At 44.2% G+C, this 20742-nt stretch overlaps 1 protein-coding gene across 5 annotated transcripts in view; it reads left to right on the forward strand.

The window, feature by feature from the left end:
- Positions 1-20742, forward strand: part of FRMD4A (FERM domain containing 4A) — a 434031-nt gene that overhangs the window by 163649 nt on the left and 249640 nt on the right. The window contains exon 1 of one of the 5 annotated variants that reach the window (XM_081879082.1): positions 2558-2778. The exons of the other annotated variants lie outside the window; for them this stretch is intronic. Coding sequence (XP_081735208.1) covers positions 2686-2778 — 93 coding nt within the window. The 5' untranslated portion in view covers positions 2558-2685. Of the gene's footprint in view, positions 1-2557; positions 2779-20742 lie in introns of those variants that run through there. 5 annotated transcript variants of the gene reach the window in all.

The following is a 20742-nucleotide window of genomic DNA, read 5'->3' on the forward strand; positions in this document are numbered from 1 at the left end:
CCCTGAAAGAACTTCATCTCCCAACAAATCATTTGTTTTACCAACTTTACTCTGTATAATCAATCCTTTCTTGTTTGTTCAACTTCTGCGTGAGTATCCAAGTTTTATCTTGGATAGATAAACGCAAAAACTGTAAGATAACCTGTGGGAGTTATTTGGGGTCTACAGAAGGGGGGTTGCCTCATTTTAGTGGTAGAGCTGGGATCCGGAGACCCTTGTTTTCAGTTAAAGACAAAAAAGGGTTTCAAAATTAAGTTTAATTCACTGTGCTGAAGCACATCCATTCATTTAAAATAGTCGGCATTGTTAAAACTTAATATGAGCAGATGTTTAGAGTTTTATGCAGCTGTCACAGGTGCCTAGTGGTTAATGTCAGCATGAGAAACACAGTTTTTTTCTCTCCACCATGATCCCTTGACCAGAGTGCTTTAGAGCTGCACTTATGTCAAAGAATGGTTGCACTCAGTGCTATTTTTTCTAGAAAAAGAGGTACCAGAACTCACCACGAATGCCTCCCTCATTCTCTTAGAATGGCAATGGCACTTATCTGAGAGTTCTGGCTGGAAAAAAGCCCTGGTTGTGCTCATATTGCTCTTAAAAATAAATGAATGAATTTCATTTAAGAGTGAAATTGAGTGGACCAGAAGCAACTTGCAATGCAGTCTGGCTGATTTAACTTATTCCATGACTTGTATGGAACTGGGGAAGGGACTAGTCTTGGGAATGAACAGGCTCCCCGGCTCCCCCTCATTCATTATATTTGCAGTTTTCAAGCTAGATCAGAGTTATTGTCATGTTAGTGGGGGAAAGTTCCTCCATTGTCCCAGAAAAAGAGAGAATAATCACAGTCTTGCTCCCTGTTCCACCTGTGAACATACAATTATGTGAATCCAGGGGGAAAAAATTATGTTCCATGCTGTGAAGTCGCCTTAGGTCAGACAATGTAGAAGCAAGCAACATCTGCCCCTGAATGCTGTGCTTCAAAAAGGAAGGCAGTTGTCATAGGAGGTAGATTTTTTAAAAAAATAAATCAAGAAATCTCTGTTTTCATTTTCAAGGCCAACAACGTAACCTTATACCAAGACTTTTAAATGAATCTATATGAATCAGTCATGCTGAAGCCATTTCCATCCTTTCCGGCTTGGCTTTCCCCTCCCTTCCTCCTTCCCTCTCACACGCATGCACTGACTCAATTTGCAGTGCACATATGGAACTAATTATGAACAAAGGCTGATTGTTTTAATATTTGGAATTTCCCACATCAAGCTGCTGCTTTTTCCTTTAATGCCTTTTAATGTGTGTGCAGTTATGCCAGCCAGATCTTTGTTTGAAACAACGTGCTTGTATATTACATTACTGCACCCCCCCCCCCCGTTGGCTTTTTAGTTTTTGACCAAAAAAATATTTCCAGCTCTGCATTAAACCAGGTATTTAGATTGGCAAACGTTGTGATTCTCAGGAGTCATTCTGTCTTCCACAAAGTGATCTGAGGCTGTAAATTTATTTTGCAACCCTCTGACCTCTTCACTGATGCTCCGGCTTTGTAGCAGGCCTACAGAACTGTGACCCACCATTGGTCCTGAAGGTAGCCCTCCAGCCATGTAGCGTGTCATTCCAGTTACTTGACAATCCTTCATAACTACATCCCAGACAGCAGTGGCACCGGGTTGCCTTCAAGATTGAGGGGGCACGGGGCGTGTATGTGTGATGTCATGCGCGTAACATGTGATGTCACACACGTCTCCCAATGCTGTGCAGGCCACTGCACTTTCTGTGATGTTGCACTGGACTCCTCAGTATTGGGGGGGCTGAGCCCCCTTCAAACAAATATTGAGGGTGCAGAAGACACCTCCACCCCCTAGATTTGGTGCAACTGCCAGGCAGGCAGGCAGCAAAAAAAAAGTCTTTATCAAGCTGGTTGTGGTCTACTGTACATGGCTGCTAAGCTGTGTTTTGCCTGGTGGGGTCATTTTACTATGCTCTTGAGCAGGCTGGTGACTCCTTTTGTTCCCAGCCTGATTGCTCTGTGTGCTATTATGCTCTCTCATGTCTGGAAGGAAGCAAAATCTGAACACAGGATTTCACATTAATCTCCACACCAGATGGGGATACACCAGATATTGTTTGGGAGGAGAACATGTGATCGGCTATAGAGCAAACCAGAAGGGGTCTACAGTCACATGGTGGCATGTATAAAGAAGTCTGATTTAGCTTTGATTAGACAACTGACCTGGTTACCATCTGTAGCTACAAGAAGCGAGGCTGACATTTTTAGAACAATCCCCCCAGAAGCAGAATGTTTCCACCTCTGTGGCACAGCAGTCTTTTTGTGCTGGGAGAAATATAACCAGAGCTAAAGATACGCTGCTTGAAGCATGCTGTGAAGGGGGTGGGCTTCTCCCTCCCCTCTCTACTTCAAACAAGCCACATATTGACTCATGGTCTAAAGTTTTTTGTTAGTGGGTTTGGTTTCTTTTTTGGCGGGGAGAAAACAACCAACCCACTGAGCCATTTGTTATTTGCAAGCTGGGAACTCCTTAAGTCATCCCAGAGGAAATTTCTTTGGGCTGATCATTCATTCTCTCACACACAGAGACGTGTACACACACACACACACACAGAGAGAGAGAGAGAGAGAGAGAGAGAGAGAGAGAGAGAGAGAGAAAGAGAGATTTGCACTGCACTATGGTGGTGCAGGCAGCCGTGACACCAACCAGGAGCCGAAAATTTCTCTTCAAAATACCATATGGATCTCTGAGAAGACACAGTGCAGAAAGGGTAAGCAGCTATTTTTTGTGTACATATTATCTCTCTCACACACACACACCCACCCGGTGGATATATCCTGCTCCCCCTTTATACCCATGGTGCTTTAACCTTATAGGCTATCATAAGGTATCAAAGCCAAGTTATGCCTCTATATGATGATGCAGTGCAGACAGCCAAGCAAGCTGACTACATAATAATAACCAATACTAGTTGGAAGTTGCAGGCTTGATAGCATAAAACTTATGTGGGCTATTCTGGTCTTTATGCCAAATCAGTGGTTATGATTTACTGGTTGTGGCTGTATGCTAATAACCACTAATGAAGATTAGCTAAAATTGTAATCAGTATTAGTGCTGGTTGGCCATGATTTATTATGGTAACTGGCGCTAATGGAATTTCCCTTACAGTGCCAAGTGATCAATATTGGGCCGGTCTATAGGAAGATGAAGAGTGGTAGCCAAGGCTAGAACGGGTAGGGAGGGCAGCTAATCTGTATTCCTGGAGGTTCTAAGGCAGCAACTACTGCTTTGGGATACAAGATGATGTATAAGATTATTCCATTCTAGAAACAATGTACGAAGTAGGACTTAGAAAGGTTCTGAAATACGAAGCAATGTGCATTATTTAGCTTGAAGTTCAAGTTTACTTGGGAAATGTCCTATAGTTCACCTTGTTGCTTTACACTGTCCTCAGGAAGTGGTTGCCAGCTACTGGGTAGTTGTAGATCCTCATATATTCGGGCCAGGTGTGCCACCTTGCCCCTGTGACAGCGGGTGACTGGGGCATGCGCATGTGCCTGTGTGATGTTGGCATGCCTGTGGTGTGCCGATGTCACTTGCAGAAATCGCAGGGGTGTGCCAACATGACATACACATGCCCCACGGTGTGCACATGCCGCCAAGTGGAGTGGGGGGGGCAGCTCTTTCATTTAAATTTTGTGGTTGCCTAGGCACCTAAGGCCAAACATAGTCTGCACTTATGATTCAGGCTAACATACTGATTACGTGGCACAAGCTTTTGTGGGCTTAGGCCATAATAAATGGCCAAATCTTTAAAGTGCCACAGCTCTCTTCTTTACTTTTTGGCTACTCCCCCCCCCCCCAACTACCACTGCTGTAGTGGGGTATTTTGTTATACACAAGAGCCATGTTGGGGACCTGCAGAGGAGACCTGTTTCAATATGCAGATCTTTTGATAGGTGTTTCTTTTGATCTATATGGAATTACACTGGAAGAGGAGTACTCATGCTTCTCATGCCCCTCCGTATAATCTAGAGCAGGGTTTCCCAAATCTGGGTCGACACCTGTTTTTGGATTACAACTCCCATAATCCCTAGCTAGCAGGTCCATTAGTATCAAATGTGTGAGCAGGGCTCATTTTCACTGTGTGATTTTTATGTGGGGAAGGAATGGTGACAAGTAGGCAATTCCTTGAGAAAGTGAAGGCAGTGTCAACCTGAGCCCCTGTATATGAGTGTTGGGGAAGGAGGATTTGCTTTATGGAAAACTGCAATGTTCAGGCAGCTTTGGTATGATTCAATTCTGTGCAAAATCTGAAGGTGTTGCAGCTCCTTTGTGTTCAGCAGTGGTGGCTTTATAATACTTGGTTGCTGCCACTGAATGATAACTGAGAGGAGGGTGCTTGCTTGCATATGAATGGCAGCAGTGGAGAGGGGGCAGATGTCCTCATAGTGTACCTAGGCAGGGGTTCTCCAAGGCCAGCACAGGTCCCTATGGGAGATGCCATTAGTGGTGGATGCTGATCTCTGAGGGCCATTCCTCCGGCACACCACCCTAGTGCCTGTGCTGTCTTAGCTCCTTTTGCCTCCCTCCCACCCACCATTCTCTGGCTATCTCTGCAATGTTTTAGCAAGCTCCTCTCCACATTGGTTTCTGTTCAATATCACCCAAGCATCACAATGAAATAGCACAATGAAAGAAGGAGAGCTCTACATGTGTGCAGCCATGAAACAGCTGGGCAGAAGAGAGGCAATGCCCTAATAAAAACTGAGTGAGTAAATTCAGAGCTTTGGGTTAATTATGCTGTGAACTGTCCAAAAACCTAGAAGACATATGAGTTGGGACTGGAACACAGTGCTAACCTATCCAAGATCCAGGAGCCTCGGGCAGTGGGGCTGCCCTCTGCACGCATGGCAGCTGTGCAGCAACTGCCAGGCTTGTCACATCCTGCCGTTGTTTCATGGCTTTTGCTCAGTTAGAGCAGCTGAGCACCACTGCACACTCGTGACTGTGAGGGAAACCGTCAATGTCATGAAGCTGATTAAGCAGAGTTCCCAAGGAGACAAAACCTTGAACCTCAGTCATCTGGCTAAAAGGGGTCTGATCAAAAGGACCTTTTCCTAACAACATGCTTCTTTGATTCCCTTCTTTTAAAAAATAGCACATTAGTAGGCGAAAGGAAGGTTTTGAATTCTTATTTTAGGGAGAGAGAGAGAGAGAGAGAGAGAGAGAGAGAGAGAGAGAGAAGAATTTTTATTTTAGTGTTTCTAGCAAGGCTTCTGTGCATTTAGCAAAGTTTCCAGAAAAGGTGGTAATCACCTTCCAATGGCATATGTGTCAGGGAGCCAACCAGCAATAAATCACATGGGGTATGTAAGTTCACTCTTTATTGGCGGAAACTAGGCCTGCTCAGGTAAGCCTGGCCTAATGAGCACAGCAACTCTTCTTGGTAGGTCTTGCCCCTCTGGGGCAGTTGTGGAGGCTGAAGATCCCCACCTTCCCACAGCTACCTAAATCTCTTCCTCCTCCAGGTCTTTCCTACATAGTCTGCGTCTATGCCAACAGGCCTGTTTCTAGGGGAGGGGGAGATACCTTGACTTCTTCACCAGCTTGCCCCACTTCTGCCTCTTGGTTTCCCTCCTCTGCTCACTGAGCCCCGTTACCTCTTCAGCTCCCCCCTCCTCCCCGTCTTCTCCCTCTGACCACTCATTGTTGTCCCACCACCAATCCCTGGACTCTGAGCCTTCTTCCCCTGGGGCTTTCCCAACTGCTTCCTCCCCCCATGCCTCTGTGTCCAGCCAGTCCATGACATCATATCATCTTAAAATAAAACTCTAGAGATTGGGAAGCCAGAAAATCCAAATAAAACCAGGCTTGTGAAGTTATGGTCAGGATGGCCTTTGAACTGCCATGGTTCTTTGTGTTAAAGTTAGTGAAATTGCAAAGTGAGGTGAATAAAGCCCGAGCAATGTTCTGTTCTCAGTTATATGAATGAACCTTTTTCTGGCGTGTTCATTAATGCCTTTCCCATTGAGCCAGATGCTTACCTAAGTAAACCTTAAGGAGATAAATCGCACACAGAAGATGGCGGGCGGAGGATCAACTTGCATTAGTTTCACAAATGTTTGCATGGCATTTAAAAAGAGACAACAAACACCAGCGCCTTAACTGTCCCTGACTGACCCTCCATCTGGACAGCATTAATTAGCTGATTACTTCCTCCCACTATCGGGAGGAAGAGGAGAAGGAAAGATCAGGGGAGAGGTTTCAGAAGTCATCTGAGGAGAAACGGCTCCTGCCATTTAGGGATGTGGGAGAAATTCAACAGATTTAATGAAAAACTACCTGATCCACATTTCTTGAACCTATACAGGAAGCACACATATTCTTCAAAATTCACACTTCTCCAAATTTTGTGATGCAGTTCTCCAATTGAACAATGTGGCAAAAATTGCATATATTGGTGAAAATAACACAGCATGCATTATATTAGCAAAAATTCAATGAAAAAAAGATTATCAGTGAAAATTGCATGCTAAAATCTCTATATTAGAAGAAATTTGCACTTTAGTGCTGACAAATTTTCAGGAGGCTTAAAAAAAATCGCCATTTCCAATGGAAATGTGTAGAACTGAATTAAGATGGGAAAAATTAGAAACTGAGAGAAACCAACACTGCAGTCATCCATCCCTATTTCTCTCTGTGTGTGAATGTGCATGTATCTGTATATTCATAGAAGAAACATTTGATTGTGTAGAAGTAGACATTTGCTCTGAAAAATAGCATGTATTTGGGAAAGATTGGCAAAATAAGCTGGGGCCATCAAGCTAAATGAAAGGCATAATCTTGGAACCACTGCCAAGTAGGGATGGGGGGGAAATTCGCGCAAGCAGGAAGTGTGGCCTTTACTCCCCTTTCTTTCTTTTGCAATGTACGACCAGATTAACTTTTTCCACTCACATATGGCTTTTGGGGAACTCTTTTTGTTGTGGGAGTGTGGGGGCCAATCACTTAAAATATGTAATAGTTACGTAATGTCCACATTTGTTTTGGAATCTCAATTTTAATGTTTTTCACATACTGTAGCACTTTTGCATTTTGTATGTTTGATGCGGCTTCCCAGAGTGTGGGTCTTTTCTGTGTAGTCCTGTCTGCCTTTTGTATTCTTCTGGGGTGGGAGTGCTCTAGCCTTAGGGAGGGCTACACAACATCTCCCATTGGAATAGCCTCATATATCAAAGAGATTTTCTGTTTGTGCTGCTGGCTGCTTGTGTTTTGGGGCTGTTTGACTACTCTTTTCCACTGAGGTTTGCATGACTTTTGCCACCATATCTCATGCCCACCCCACCCCAGTTTGCACCTGCCCAGCTGCCCTCCCGCTCCTTCCACTTGCCCAGTAGCCACCCATCATGTGCCCCAGCGCTAGCCTGCACAGTAGTCGCGCAGCAAGCAAAGGGGCTCCTCTGGTACCATCTTTTCTGTATCCTGGAGGAACGGAGTATGCGAAGACTGCAGCCGTAGGAATGTCCAAGCTGGGGGAGCCTGAATGGCTGCCAGAATAATAATTATTTTCCCCCCACATTAGGATTGGGAGCGGTCGGCCATGTGATAATACTGCCACTGTTCCATTCATGTGTGGAAAGAATATATAAATATAATATAAAATATAAATAAATAAAAACCTTCATGCTTCTGAATAGGTTCATGGTACTACTGCTTTGCTTTTACAAAATGATAGCCATAGAGCTCCAAAACAGCAAAAAAAAATATGGATGGTGATATTTCTGTTGAATAAGGAAATTTACCAGATTCAATGAAGCAAAATTCTTTGTGGAACCTCCATATGCAGTTGTGCTGTATCTGAAGTGCAAGTTCCCCACCAGTCTGCCATGTTTCTGCCCATGGAACCTCCATGAGCCATGTGGCTGAGATGCAGTTCCCCACCACTCTTTAAAATAAGAATTCTTCCTCCCTCAACCCACAAACACTAAACCCCTGCCAGTGCTCCCCTTCCCACAATCTGTGTTGGAGAGAACAGTGTGATAGGAGTATTGCAAAGGTAAAGTAATTTAAATAGTCACCCCTCCCTAGCTAGCTAGCAAAACTCTCTATGGCCAGACCATTGGCGCCATTGGCCGGGGACAATGCAGCCCCCCCCCAAGTATGTGCAGATGGGGTTGAGGCCCTCCCCCATATTGATGTGCCAGGCCCTGCTGGCAATATGGCAGTGGAGGGCCCTATTGGGCCTCCCCAAGGTGGTGGCCGGCCTTGTTGAGCCTCCCCTGAAAGCCCATGTGTGAGTGTTGCCATGCAGAAAACCTTGCATAGAAGAATACCTGGAATTTAAACTGCATGCACATTCACAGCAAAACTGACCATTAGTTCCATGGGAGTGGTAAACTACAGTGTAGGGGATTAACTACACTGCCTATCAGCCAAAGAGAAACCATTATGAAATTTACATATATGGGTGGGGTTTTCAACTGCATGGACTGGAAAAGAAACACCAATATCAGACAATGATGTAATGCTTCTGTTACACCCATGAATGGGTGTCTTGAGGGATAAATGGAGGCATGCCATGCTCAACACAAACTGTCGCCGGATTCAAGACAGGGCTGAATTAAACGTTGGCTTGGCATCCCTACCTCCAAGTTGTTGATCTGGAGACCGTGGTACTACAGAGTCAGCTGTCTGTCAGAACCTACCTAGTGCCCCTAGGTGGGATGTTCACTTAAAGGGCGGGGGGCACATCAGATGCACACTAGGCCTCTAGCAAGTGCTTCCTGCCTTGTCCCATTTCTAGAACTTGTCAATAACAAGCAAGAGGAACGTTTGTGTTTACAAAATGCAGCAAGGCAAGATAAGTGCATAGATAGAACAGTTGAAGGAATTGGGCATGTTTAGCCTGGAAAAGAAGAGACTGAGAGGAGATATGATAGCCATCTTCAAATATCTCACGGCTTTTCACATGGAGGATGGAGCAAGCTTGTTTTCTCCTGCTCTGGAGGGTATGACACAAACCAATGGCTTCAAGTTACAAGAAGAGAGATTCCAACTCAACATTCAGAAAAACTTTGACTGTAAGAGCTGTTTGCCAGTGTTTCCCTCCTGTTTCCCTCAGGAGGTGGTGGACTCTCCATCCTTGGAGGTTTTTAAGTAAAGATTGGATGGCCATCCATCTTGTATTATTTAGTTAAGATAACTGAATTGCAGGGGATAGACTAGATGACCCTGTATCCCTTCCAGCTCTATAATTCTAGGATTCTGTGGTTGATACATGCACAGAATAAGCCGGGTTTTCTCCTTAGCTTGGTCACTAAATGGCAGTGGTGGCCTCACATCCTCTGTAGGTGATTAAGTACAGTGGTACCTCGGGTTAAGTACAATTCGTTCTGGAGGTCCGTTCTTAACCTGAAACTGTTCTTAACCTGAAGCACCACTTTGGCTAATGGGGCCTCCTGCTGCTGCCGCGCCGCCGGAGCATGATTTCTGTTCTCATCCTGAAGCAAAGTTCTTAACCCGAGGTACTATTTCTGGGTTAGTTGTGTCTGTAACCTGAAACATCTGTAACCCGAGGTACCACTGTAGTTAATAGTGAAGTATTCAAGCTTGCTGTCATTAAGAAGCCATTCCTGCATGCCCTCCAACATTTATCCAATGAAAATAGGGACGTCCTAAGGACAAGCGGGACATTCCAGGATCAAATCCAAAACCTGGACAGCTTCTCTAAATCAGGGATGCCCCTGGAAAATAGGGACACTTGGAGGGTCTGTTCCTGCAGCAGCAGCAGCAGCATACCTGCTGTGGACCTCCTGTGTTGCAGAAGGAGTGATTAAGTAGGCCTGAACCAACACAAACAGTATTTATTGGTGTGTGCCTTTTTCTTTTGTAAATCTACCAAAGAATAAAATACAACAAAATCGGGATTAAAGGGTTGGCTCAGGCCGGTGGAGGGCATGTGTGCTGTGTCCCATTGGTGTAGTTGTGGTGGCACTTGCCCTCATTTTGATAGGAAATGCTTGGGGCGGGTCGAGGAGGGTCAGTTGCAGGGGAGTGAGAAATTTTTATCTGTGGAATGTTGGAGGGTATGCTTTGCAACCCCTGAAATAGGATCCAGAACGCTCTGCTTATGGTCTATTTAAGAATTGCTTAAGTACTTTGCAATTCTTTGCACTTTGGAAGCTACAGAGGTACTGCATTTCAGGAAGATGTGCCAATTGCACAAAAAACCAAAATTGTAACTGGCTGACTGACCGAACCCAAAGGGTGCTCATCAATGGTTCCTCTTCATCCTGGAGAAGAGTGACTAGTGGGGTGCCACAGGGTTCTGTCTTGGGCCCGGTCTTATTCAACATCTTTATCAACGACTTGGATGATGGACTCAAGGGCATCCTGATCAAATTTGCAGATGACACCAAACTGGGAGGGGTGGCTAACACCCCAGAGGACAGGATCACACTTCAAAACAACCTTGACAGATTAGAGAACTGGGCCAAAACAAACAAGATGAATTTTAATAGGGAGAAATGTAAAGTATTGCACTTGAGCAAAAAAAAATGAGAGGCACAAATACAAGATGGGTGACACCTGGCTTGAGAGCAGTACATGTGAAAAGGATCTAGGAGTCTTGGTTGACCACAAACTTGACATGAGCCAACAGTGTGACGCGGCAGCTAAAAAAGCCAATGCAATTCTGGGCTGCATCAATAGGAGTATAGCATCTAGATCAAGGGAAGTAATAGTGCCACTGTATTCTGCTCTGGTCAGACCTCACCTGGAGTACTGTGTCCAGTTCTGGGCACCACAGTTCAAGAAGGACACTGACAAACTGGAACATGTCCAGAGGAGGGCAACCAAAATGGTCAAAGGCCTGGAAACGATGCCTTATGAGGAACGGCTAAGGGAGCTGGGCATGTTTAGCCTGGAGAAGAGGAGGTTAAGGGGTGATATGATAGCCATGTTCAAATATATAAAAGGATGTCACACAGAGGAGGGAGAAAGGTTGTTTTCTGCTGCTCCAGAGAAGCAGACACGGAGCAATGGTTCCAAACTACAAGAAAAAAGATTCCACCTAAACATTAGGAAGAACTTCCTGACAGTAAGAGCTGTTTGACAGTGGAATTTGCTGCCAAGGAGTGTGGTGGAGTCTCCTTCTTTGGAGGTCTTTAAGCAGAGGCTTGACAACCATATGTCAGGAGTGCTCTGATGGTGTTTCCTGCTTGGCAGGGGGTTGGACTCGATGGCCCTTGTGGTCTCTTCCAACTCTATGATTCTATGATTCTATGTATATAGAAAGACCCTAATTAAAAACAGCACCCTACACTATGACTCCTTTGACACCCCCTTCTCTACTTCTGCCCATTCTCCTTCAAGCCCCGCAGAATCTCCAAAGGGCAGGAGATACAGAACTTGGTAGATGCCTATTATTACCATTACAGGCACAGAGTAAAAAAAAAAAAAAGCAAAGCAAAATCAATATATGTTTTGCAGAATAGTTTACACTCACTGTGGGGTGAGGAGTTCATTCCAAAAATAAATATCTAATGAGAAAGGATACAGAGCCAGAAGAGAGTCAAAGGTTGTAATTACTAAATGACTATTCTGGAGGAGCCCTTCCATTAGTGACTGGAGTATTGCTTCCAGCAGCCAGAGCCTGTCTGATTCACAAACTGAAGTCCATGGGAGATTTTCCCACATTCCCCAGGCTTCTCAACATGACCTTCTACTATTGAGCAATTCATTTCTTGCATTCCTCTTGTCTTGTTACTGAAATTTGCCAGATTATTGCATACAGTTGACTAGACTGCTCTTAAAGCTATATCTGGGAACAGTCTGCTAGGAACATAGGCTGTACAAGTTCCATCAAAGCAAATGGAAACTGCACTGGAGCAGACCAGTTAGCCCCTCTAAACCACAGCTCAGTTGCATTGCAATGGATTTCTGTCAACATTTAACATAGCTAGAAATGAACGAGCAGCTAATAAAGGTTTAGCATTTGCAGGGAATGCATCCCACCAGAAATCTTGCTCAGGCTGATCCAGCAGCACAGATTGTGTGTTAGACCTCCTACATTTTTGTTTTAGCTTGGCTCCTTCTGTATTAGAGGCAGGCAATCTGTGGCCTGTAAGCCAAATGTGGCTCTTAGCTGATGCCCTCCTGGTCTGCCAAGCTCTGGAGAACCCCACCCACAACTCAGGGGAAATAGTTTGGCTGCACTGGGAACACTGGGGGGTGTGTACTAAATGATGTAACAAGTCTGGTTTTGCTGTGGAATTGCTGGTGACTGGAGACTCAACACCCCGCCCAGCAACCCCAGAGACATGCTCCATGCACTGGGGGGGAGGGGCAGAGGGAGGGCAAGCATGTTGAACAAGTCTCCCTGTGTGCTGAAAGTGTGGGAAGAATTCCACATAGCATGTTCTCCCCTCCCCCCATGTACTGTCCTGGGGGTTCCCCCACCTGGTCCTCTGAGATAGTTTGGGGCTGTGAGGCGCAGGGGGGGGGGGAGAGGGGCCAGCTGGGCTCAGGTGAGACTCTTGCTGGCCTCCACGAGTGAATCCAGCACTGTGTGGCCATGCCCCCCCCCCCCAAGAATCCTCACCCACTGGGAGCAAAAAGGCTCCCCACCCCTTTTCTCTATCATGATGAAATCAGTTTAAACTCTGGCTTTAGGAATATAAAACCTTTAGTGAATGGATTTCAAGCTGCCGTTTTTATGAGCTTTGGCTCTCATAAGCAACATTGCTAGTGCCAGACTTTAAACTTCATTAACAGCAATGCCTCTTTGTAATACATTTCAGCAACAGCTGAACAAAGTACTGTATATGAACTGATCACTTTGTAGAAGAGTTGGAAAAGGATACCATCATGAGTATTCTGGCTTCTTTTCTTGTAAGAAATTAAGAAGTGCAAAATTTGCATGCATGACACTATGTTGTACATATAGTCAAATGAACCTTTTTATGAAAATGTGAAAGGCAGTCTAAATAATAAAACTGTCACTGAGGAAGTGCTTTGACATAACGACTGCTGACTTGCCCTTCAGTTGTACTTTCTTAATCTGACATTATTATTTTTTCTGACCTCTGCACCAGCATTTTAGAAGGCTTAATTTGACCTTTCCATAAACATACTACATTTTGGATTTTTCCTTCACCAGTGCTGGGCGCTCCTATACCTAGAAACTGCTGAATATTTTTGATGGTTTTAAACAACACGACAACTCAAAACAGACTACCAGTAAATCTGGGGGTGTAAGTGTGGTGGTATAATTTTCACTGGAAAATTAAGAGTGGTCCTTTCAGCCCCCCAACCCTTGATCCTATATGCACAATGCTGTAAGCAGAGAATTAAAAAGTCTGCACATGAGAAGAATCCCTGCTACATCAAGCCAGTCCACCTTCCTGTTTTCACAGTGGCTGACCAGATGCTCAATGGAAGTCTGCAAGCAGAATCTGTGCATAACAAGCCCATCTCCTCACCTGGACTTCCCATCAGCTGGTATAATACTACTGTAGGGTTGCCATACGTCTGGGAATTCCTGGACGTGTCCTCTTTAGCGGGTCCTACATGCTCATCGAGGGGGAATTTTAGATTTTAAAGCAAATGACCTGGATTTGTTTTTTTAAAAAAATAACAATGTGGGGGGGGCGGTTCTGGTTCAGGCTCCGTCGTGAGCAGCTCAACAACATTTTGTGTTCAGATTTTTACTTCTTGAAATATTGCAACCCTATAACTGGTGTGTGTGTGTGTGTGTGTGTGTGTGTGATGTTGTTTGTAAGCTCTCTTTTTTTCAATGTCAAAGAGAACTTTGTTTCTAAGCCTTATAGCTATTAACATTGTTGTGAACATTATTTTGACTTCAAATGCAAAGTTTTAGGGTGCAGAACAAATGATTAATTTCCACTGCTGTTTGCATGCTCAGTATGATAGCAATGTTTAGAAGGTATAATTAGAGTGGTACAAAGTTTGAAATAAAGCAAGTCCTAATTTAAATTTAAAGTCTTCTTAGCTTGTGACACCCATTCTATAAATATAAACTTGTGTTTTAGTATTAACGGTGAGTAATGTCTCTTCATAATATGTTAGATGAATTCCTTGTGAAACAATAATGAGACCTAAGAAGCAACAAATAATGTGGTTGCACTGACACTTCAGTGGGGAACAGTGTCATTTTCATTGTACAGTATTTCGACAAAAATTCCATGGATTTTACCCCACTGGTTAGGTGGGGTAAAAATGTTTGCTTTGCTTTCAGTTCATTGCTTTTCTTTCCATTTTGTTTAGGCGTTTAGTCGTGTCCGACTCTTTGTGACCCCCTGGACCAGAGCACGCCAGGCACTCCTGTCTTCCACTGCCTCCCGCAGTTTGGTCAAGCTCATGCTGGTAGCTTTGAGAACACTGTCCAACCATCTCGTCCTCTGTCGTTCCCTTCTCCTTGTGCCCTCCATCTTTCCCAACATCAGGGTCTTTTCCAGGGAGTCTTCTCTTCTCATGAGGTCGCCAAAGTATTGTAGCCTAAGCTTCAGGTTCTGTCCTTCCATTGAGCACTCAGGGCTGATTTCCTTCAGAATGGAGAGGTTTGATCTTCTTGCAGTCCATGGGACTCTCAAGAGTCTCCTCCAGCACCATAATTCGAAAGCACCCATTCTTCGGCAATCAGCCTTCTTTATGGTCCAGCTCTCACTTCCATACATCGCTACTGGGAAAACCATAGCTTTAACTATACGGACCTTTATCGGCAAGGTGACGTCTCTGCTTTTTAAGATGCTGTCTAGGTTTGTCATTGCTTTTCTCCCAAGAAGCAGGTGTCTTTTAATTTCGCGGCTGCTGTCACCATCTGCAGTGATCATGGAGCCCAAGGAAGTAAAATCTCTCACCGCCTCCATTTCTTCTCCTTCTATTTGCCAGGAGGTGATGGGCCCAGTGGCCATGATCTTCGTTTTTTTGTTTTTGAGCTTCAAACCATATTTTGCGCTCTCCTCTTTCACCCTCAATAAAAGGTTCTTTAATTCCTCCTCACTTTCTGTCATCAAAGTTGTGTCATCTGCATATCTGAGGTTGTTGATATTTCTTCCGGCAATCTTAATTCCGGCTTGGGATTCATCCAGTCCAGCCTTTCTCATGATGAATTCTGCATATAAGTAAAACAAGCAGGGAGACAATATACAGCCTTGTCGTACTCCTTTCCCAATTTTGAACCAATCAGTTGTTCCATATACAATTCTAACTGTAGCTTCTTGGAATAAAAAATGGAATAAAAAAGATGGAATAAAAAATGATTCACACTTTGTGAATGTAAACCAGTGGCGTAGCGTGGGTTGTCAGCACCGGGGGCAAGGCAAGTAATTTGCGCCCCCTAACCCATGGAGCCAGGTAGGGGCAGAGAGCTGCGAGTGCGAGCGCCCCCCCCAGATGTTGTGCCCGGTGCGGCCGGCCCCCCCGCCCCCCCACGCTACTCCACTGATGTAAACACTGTTACGGATTTATTTATTTTCCAAGTTTATAGGCTGTTCTTCAATTTGTTGGACAGCTAATATGTATTTTATCTTTTTATATTTTTTTAAACAAACACCTGGAGCATGAGACATTGCAAAAATAAATTATCACTCAAACCGCTTCAAGATATTGAATCCACAGAGGATGAGTGGGTGTTCAGTTATTTAACTCTTTAGTTAGGTCCGCAAGCATGCCTCGTCTTATCTTCTAAGATTCTAAAGCACCTTTTGAAAATATAGAGAAAGCTTCTACAGACTGCCCTATGTATACCATGGGAAGATGGGGGCAACTGTGGCTTTGAAACATATCAAAACACAGCAGTGTAGACACAGAGATCATGTTTAGACATGGTGGTGAACACAGCTATAAACTTCTTCACCCCAAGGGTTATATGATGCAATCATTTGGATTCTTACTTGCTTATAGGGAGCTTTTTTCCACAACTACTATGGAAGAACTGATAGTTGTTGCCATGTTTTTCACTGGCTGTTCATTAGGGACATACCTTGTCCATTTGCCTATTTGCTGGCTTTCAAGTCCAAACAGGAAGTTCTGTTGTCTGCAACTTCTTATCCTGAAATGAACTGGTTGGATTGAGGACAGATTCAATCCCCCCATGATAATTTTCTAAGCCAGCGTTCATAAAAATGGGGGGGGGGCATCGCAGGTTCCTTAAAAGTTTTTCCCTGTTTATAATAAATTGCCATTAAATTAAAGCCTTGTTCTTAATAACACAGCTGCTTATGCAGTGTACTGAATCCCAAGAGAGCTTGAAGTTGGAGCACCTTATTTGCCTGACAAGATTTCTGCCTGGAATGATGCACACATTTGTGTACTTCTTATAGACAGTAAATGGGCCCAAAGCTCATCACCGCTTCCACTCTGCCGTATCAAAATTCACAAACAATGGATGTTCTGGAGCAGTGGGTGTCCATGGCATGAAAACAGAGGGAACTGAAAAAATGGACCTGCATGCTGTGGAAGTGATATCATGGATAGGATTTATTAAGGAAGCAGTTTTCAAATAAAAGGACAGCTTAGGGCAGGGGTGGGGGACATGTGGTCTTCCAGCTGGTGCTGGACTACAAACTCCATCTTTCTGGACCATTGGTCATACTGGCTGGGGCTGATGGTAGTTGGAGTCTAACAACATCTGGAGGGCGACACGTTTCCCATTCCTGCATTTGAGAATTACCAGCTGAAAACAGAAGCCCTGTATAGAATTTCACTTCCCCCCACCATAACATGCATGGGCCTGAGGTTCAAAGGAGGAGTTTCTCAGAAGTGGTCAATCCACCAATTCTGTTATACATGAGGAATGTCTCTTCCTCCTCATAGTTCATTTAACTTCAGCTTGACAGATTTAATTAGCTAGACTTTGCTAGGGTCACAGAACAAGTAGCGGGACTTGGGTGTTTAGAACTTTTTATCCTTGTGTGTGGAAACTATGGAAAATTTATTTCATGTTTGTATTCCATTTTTATAACCCCTTTTCCCAACCCTCAAGGTTTTTAATAGCCCAGTTAGTAAGTTGTTGTGCTTTGCGAAAACATGTGTGGCCTCATCTCAGCCCCTCCCTTGCCTTCATGTACTGATGTTCCATTAGCGTCATTAGCACACTTTATGAGTCTCAGATTTTGGTGTCCATATCCTGCTACAATTCTTGGGCTGCATTGCCTAAACTTGTGTGCAAAGTTCCAAAGACAGATGTTAGTTGATTCTGGATAGCTCTTTGGAGCACTGGGAAATCAATTGTAAAAACTCAGCAGCACATGATCCAATATGAGAGATACATAGACTTTATCATGCTTGGAATGTTATCTTGTTAGCAGCTCATTGGCAAAGACGGGGCTATATCTCAGTGGTTTATGCATCTGTACTGATGTATCTTATGCTGAGACTACTGTACAGAGCTGGAATCATGGTATGAGAATTTCATTGCTTTTAACCTAAATTAATGTCCTGCTAGATACACAACATTACAAACTAGAAGAGAGTCTTCCAGTTTCCCACAGCCTAACTTCTCTCAGGATAGCCATCATCCTCAGGAATGTATTCAACAATCAAGTGAGCACTGGCCCACAGAATGTTGCTTGTGACTCGTCTCTGTATAAACCTATTGGCTGTGCATTCACGGGATTTCTGGCCTCATCATGGTTTACGGGGGTTGGACTAGATGACTCTTGAGATCCCGTCCAACTCTACAATTCCCTTATTCTGTAACTTATTAGGAAACAACAAACCACAGTCTCTGGCTTGGATATACAGTGGTACCTCAGGTTACATACGCTTCAGGTTACAGACTCCGCTAACCCAGAAATAGTACCTCAGGTTAAGAACTTTGCTTCAGGATGAGAACAGAAATCGCGCGGCAGCAGCAGGAGGCCCCATTAGCTAAAGTGGTAACTCAGGTTAAGAACAGTTTCAGGTTAAGAACGGACCTCCAGAACGAATTAAGTACTTAACCCGAGGTACCACTGTAGTGGGAAACTAAGAATTGCTTACCTTGCTTGTGCCACAAGAACAGTTAGGTTTATTTGTGGTAAAACAGGGCTGCCCAAGACATTTTGCTGCTTCAGGTAGAGCAGCAAATGGTGCTTCTGCCTTCGCCAGCTAGAGCCATAGTGCTTAAGACTGGCCAAGGATGGCTCTGCTCTCCTGGCAGGAAAGAGTTAAGGAATGATATAGCCACATGACGTCCTGCTGGGAACATTATAAAAATGTGACACCAGAGGGCGCTGCAGAGAAACCAGAAAGCAGGGGGGGGGGGGCAAGAGAGAACAGATGTAAGTAGCACTTTATTTGAAGAATATGCCCTGTGACGTTTTGGAATGGTATTTCTAATATTGTTCTAATGATGTTTAAAAGGTCAGTGTAGATCCAGCCCAAGTTATTTGATACCTGAGACAGAATATTCCGAAGTACTTCTCTGAGGGAAAGAAAAATACAAAACAATAATAAATTCAAAAGTAGCAATTTTCTGCCCTTTCATGCCACCCAAAATCAGCTGCCTGGTGCCTCCGTCCTCCCTGTGAAATGCCTTCCCATCAAATGTCAAGGCGATAAATAACTATACAACTTTTAGAAGACATCTGAAGGCAGCTGTGTATCGAGAAGTTTTTAATGTTTGATGTTTTAATGTGTTTTTATACGTGTTGAAAGCCTATCAGAGTAGCTGGAGCAACCCAGTCAGATGGGCAGGGTACAAATGTTATCATCATCATCATCAATCTCAGATCAGCCCTGGTGGGCAAAACACAACAAGCCAGGGATCCTGGTTTATTTATAACTGTGAATGGAACCATAGCTCCTGAGTGAAACCCTTTTTTAAAAAAAGGCATTCTAGTTGAAATGTTACAGGAAAAATTGAAATGTGAACACCACTTGTGCAGCCCTTCTGAAAGCTAGCTGGCAGTTTAAGTGGTCGCTTGGGATCCAATACTAATAGGAGCAGATTGAGAATACCGTAAGGGATTGGTGTTTGTCAAGGCCATCTTATTTTCCCCAAAGCATCAGCTATTTCTGAATAATTATCCTATATTTTTTCTGCATCTGGGCCAAATCAAGATTTCTAGTTCATAATCATCTCACATTTTCTTTCATTTGCCTTAAGACTCCAGACTTCTGCAATTGGGTTCTCTTCTCTCTCTGTCTCCACCATCCTCATTCTTTCTCTTAAAGCTGCCATTTCCTTCAGCTGCAAATGATTTGATCGCTTTGGGCTTTGTGTGATTTGAGTGTATTTTCTTGTTCTCTTTGCTTCACAGCTGTGACCTACTTAATTACAAGCAGGAAGCAAACTACAGAATCATTAGGCATTCTGCTTGAGTTTTTGAGGGGAGGGGGAATTCTTGTGCTGCTAAATGCTAGGATGTCTTCCTTAATAACAGGAAGCCAGGTTTCAGATAGTGGCACAGAGTATTTGCATTCATTTTGCATCAAGATAAGGAGAGTGAATAGCATATTTTTCTTCTTAATTTCTTATTCCATTGGGAGGGGGCGATGGGGAAGCAGTAGATGTTTCAAGCAACCACAAAAAAAGGAATGACTCATACGTTTCTGAATCGAGATCATAAATCCTTCTTGTTAGCTATCGATTTCAGCCTTCTTAACAACCTCTGTCTGCTTTCTTTACAGACAATGAAGTGTCTAGAATCAAGTCTCTGTGTTCTCTCTCTCTCTCTCTCTCTCTCTCTCTCTCTCAATAGTTCTTTATAATGTTTGGATATATGGTAAATAATGGAAGGTGATCAGGTTTGTGGCTCTATGAAGGCAGTGTGGCTGGGCATATTTCTGCTTCCTTTCACTGTATTTTATCTTCCCTGATGCTTTGCATAGGGCCATCCTTATCCAATGAAGCAAAGAAATGTAATTTCGTCAGAAACAGGATTCCAAAGGGACTGCCAGTTTCCTTCCTCCAGTCTTAAACAAAATGAGATCAAGTTGGGGGAGGGGCATCTTTTAATAATTTCATTGAGGTTGGCACAAAAAAATGCCATTATCCTGTGCCAGAGGTGGAATACCATTTTCTGCCTGTGGGCCACATTTTGCGCCCTTGGCCACATACCCACAAAGAGTGTGTCCAGAGGCAAAAGTGGCAGAGCAATGGATGTGACTCTTAGCTTTACATAGGGGGCTACATTCCAGCCTTGCAAAGGTTGGGAGTTTCCCACATATCCACCTACAGCCATTGCCATAGTTCCAGGACGCACTTGAGCCAGGTGAACGCACTCCAGAAGGGTGCTGTGCAGGGCCAGTAAGGGATGTGGCCTGGGCAGAATCCTGGGGGGTGGGGAGAGAGAAAAGTTGCAAGGGCTGTATTTGTCCCAGCCAGCCAGCCAGCCAGCCAAAAGCCCCCCCCCCCCCCGTCTTATGCCATTCACTTTTAAATGATACACTGGGTGTAGACACCTGGAGACGGGTTGCATTAACCTGCTTGCAAACATCTGCACTGAGAAGTTTTTAGTTGCTGCGGTGCCATCTCTTGGGTCTGCGTCAATCTGAAATTGAGCTCAAGCTTGGTAGCCTGACACAACTGGACATACACCACTGTACCCATGCTTAAATCTGTATTACAGAAAGGGCAGAAGGAAGGGGTGACATATATCAAAGAGGCTATAGAATATGAAGTCAATATAGCTAGATTCTCAGGCAGCATTTGCTAAGGGGTGTAGGGAGTGGTGGCAAAGTGTTGGGAGGGCAGAACTGTGCCCTCGAAGCTCGCCCTCAGGTG

Source organism: Podarcis erhardii (genome assembly GCF_964252035.2).
Source record: "Podarcis erhardii genome assembly, chromosome: 10".
Lineage (NCBI taxonomy): Eukaryota > Metazoa > Chordata > Lepidosauria > Squamata > Lacertidae > Podarcis > Podarcis erhardii.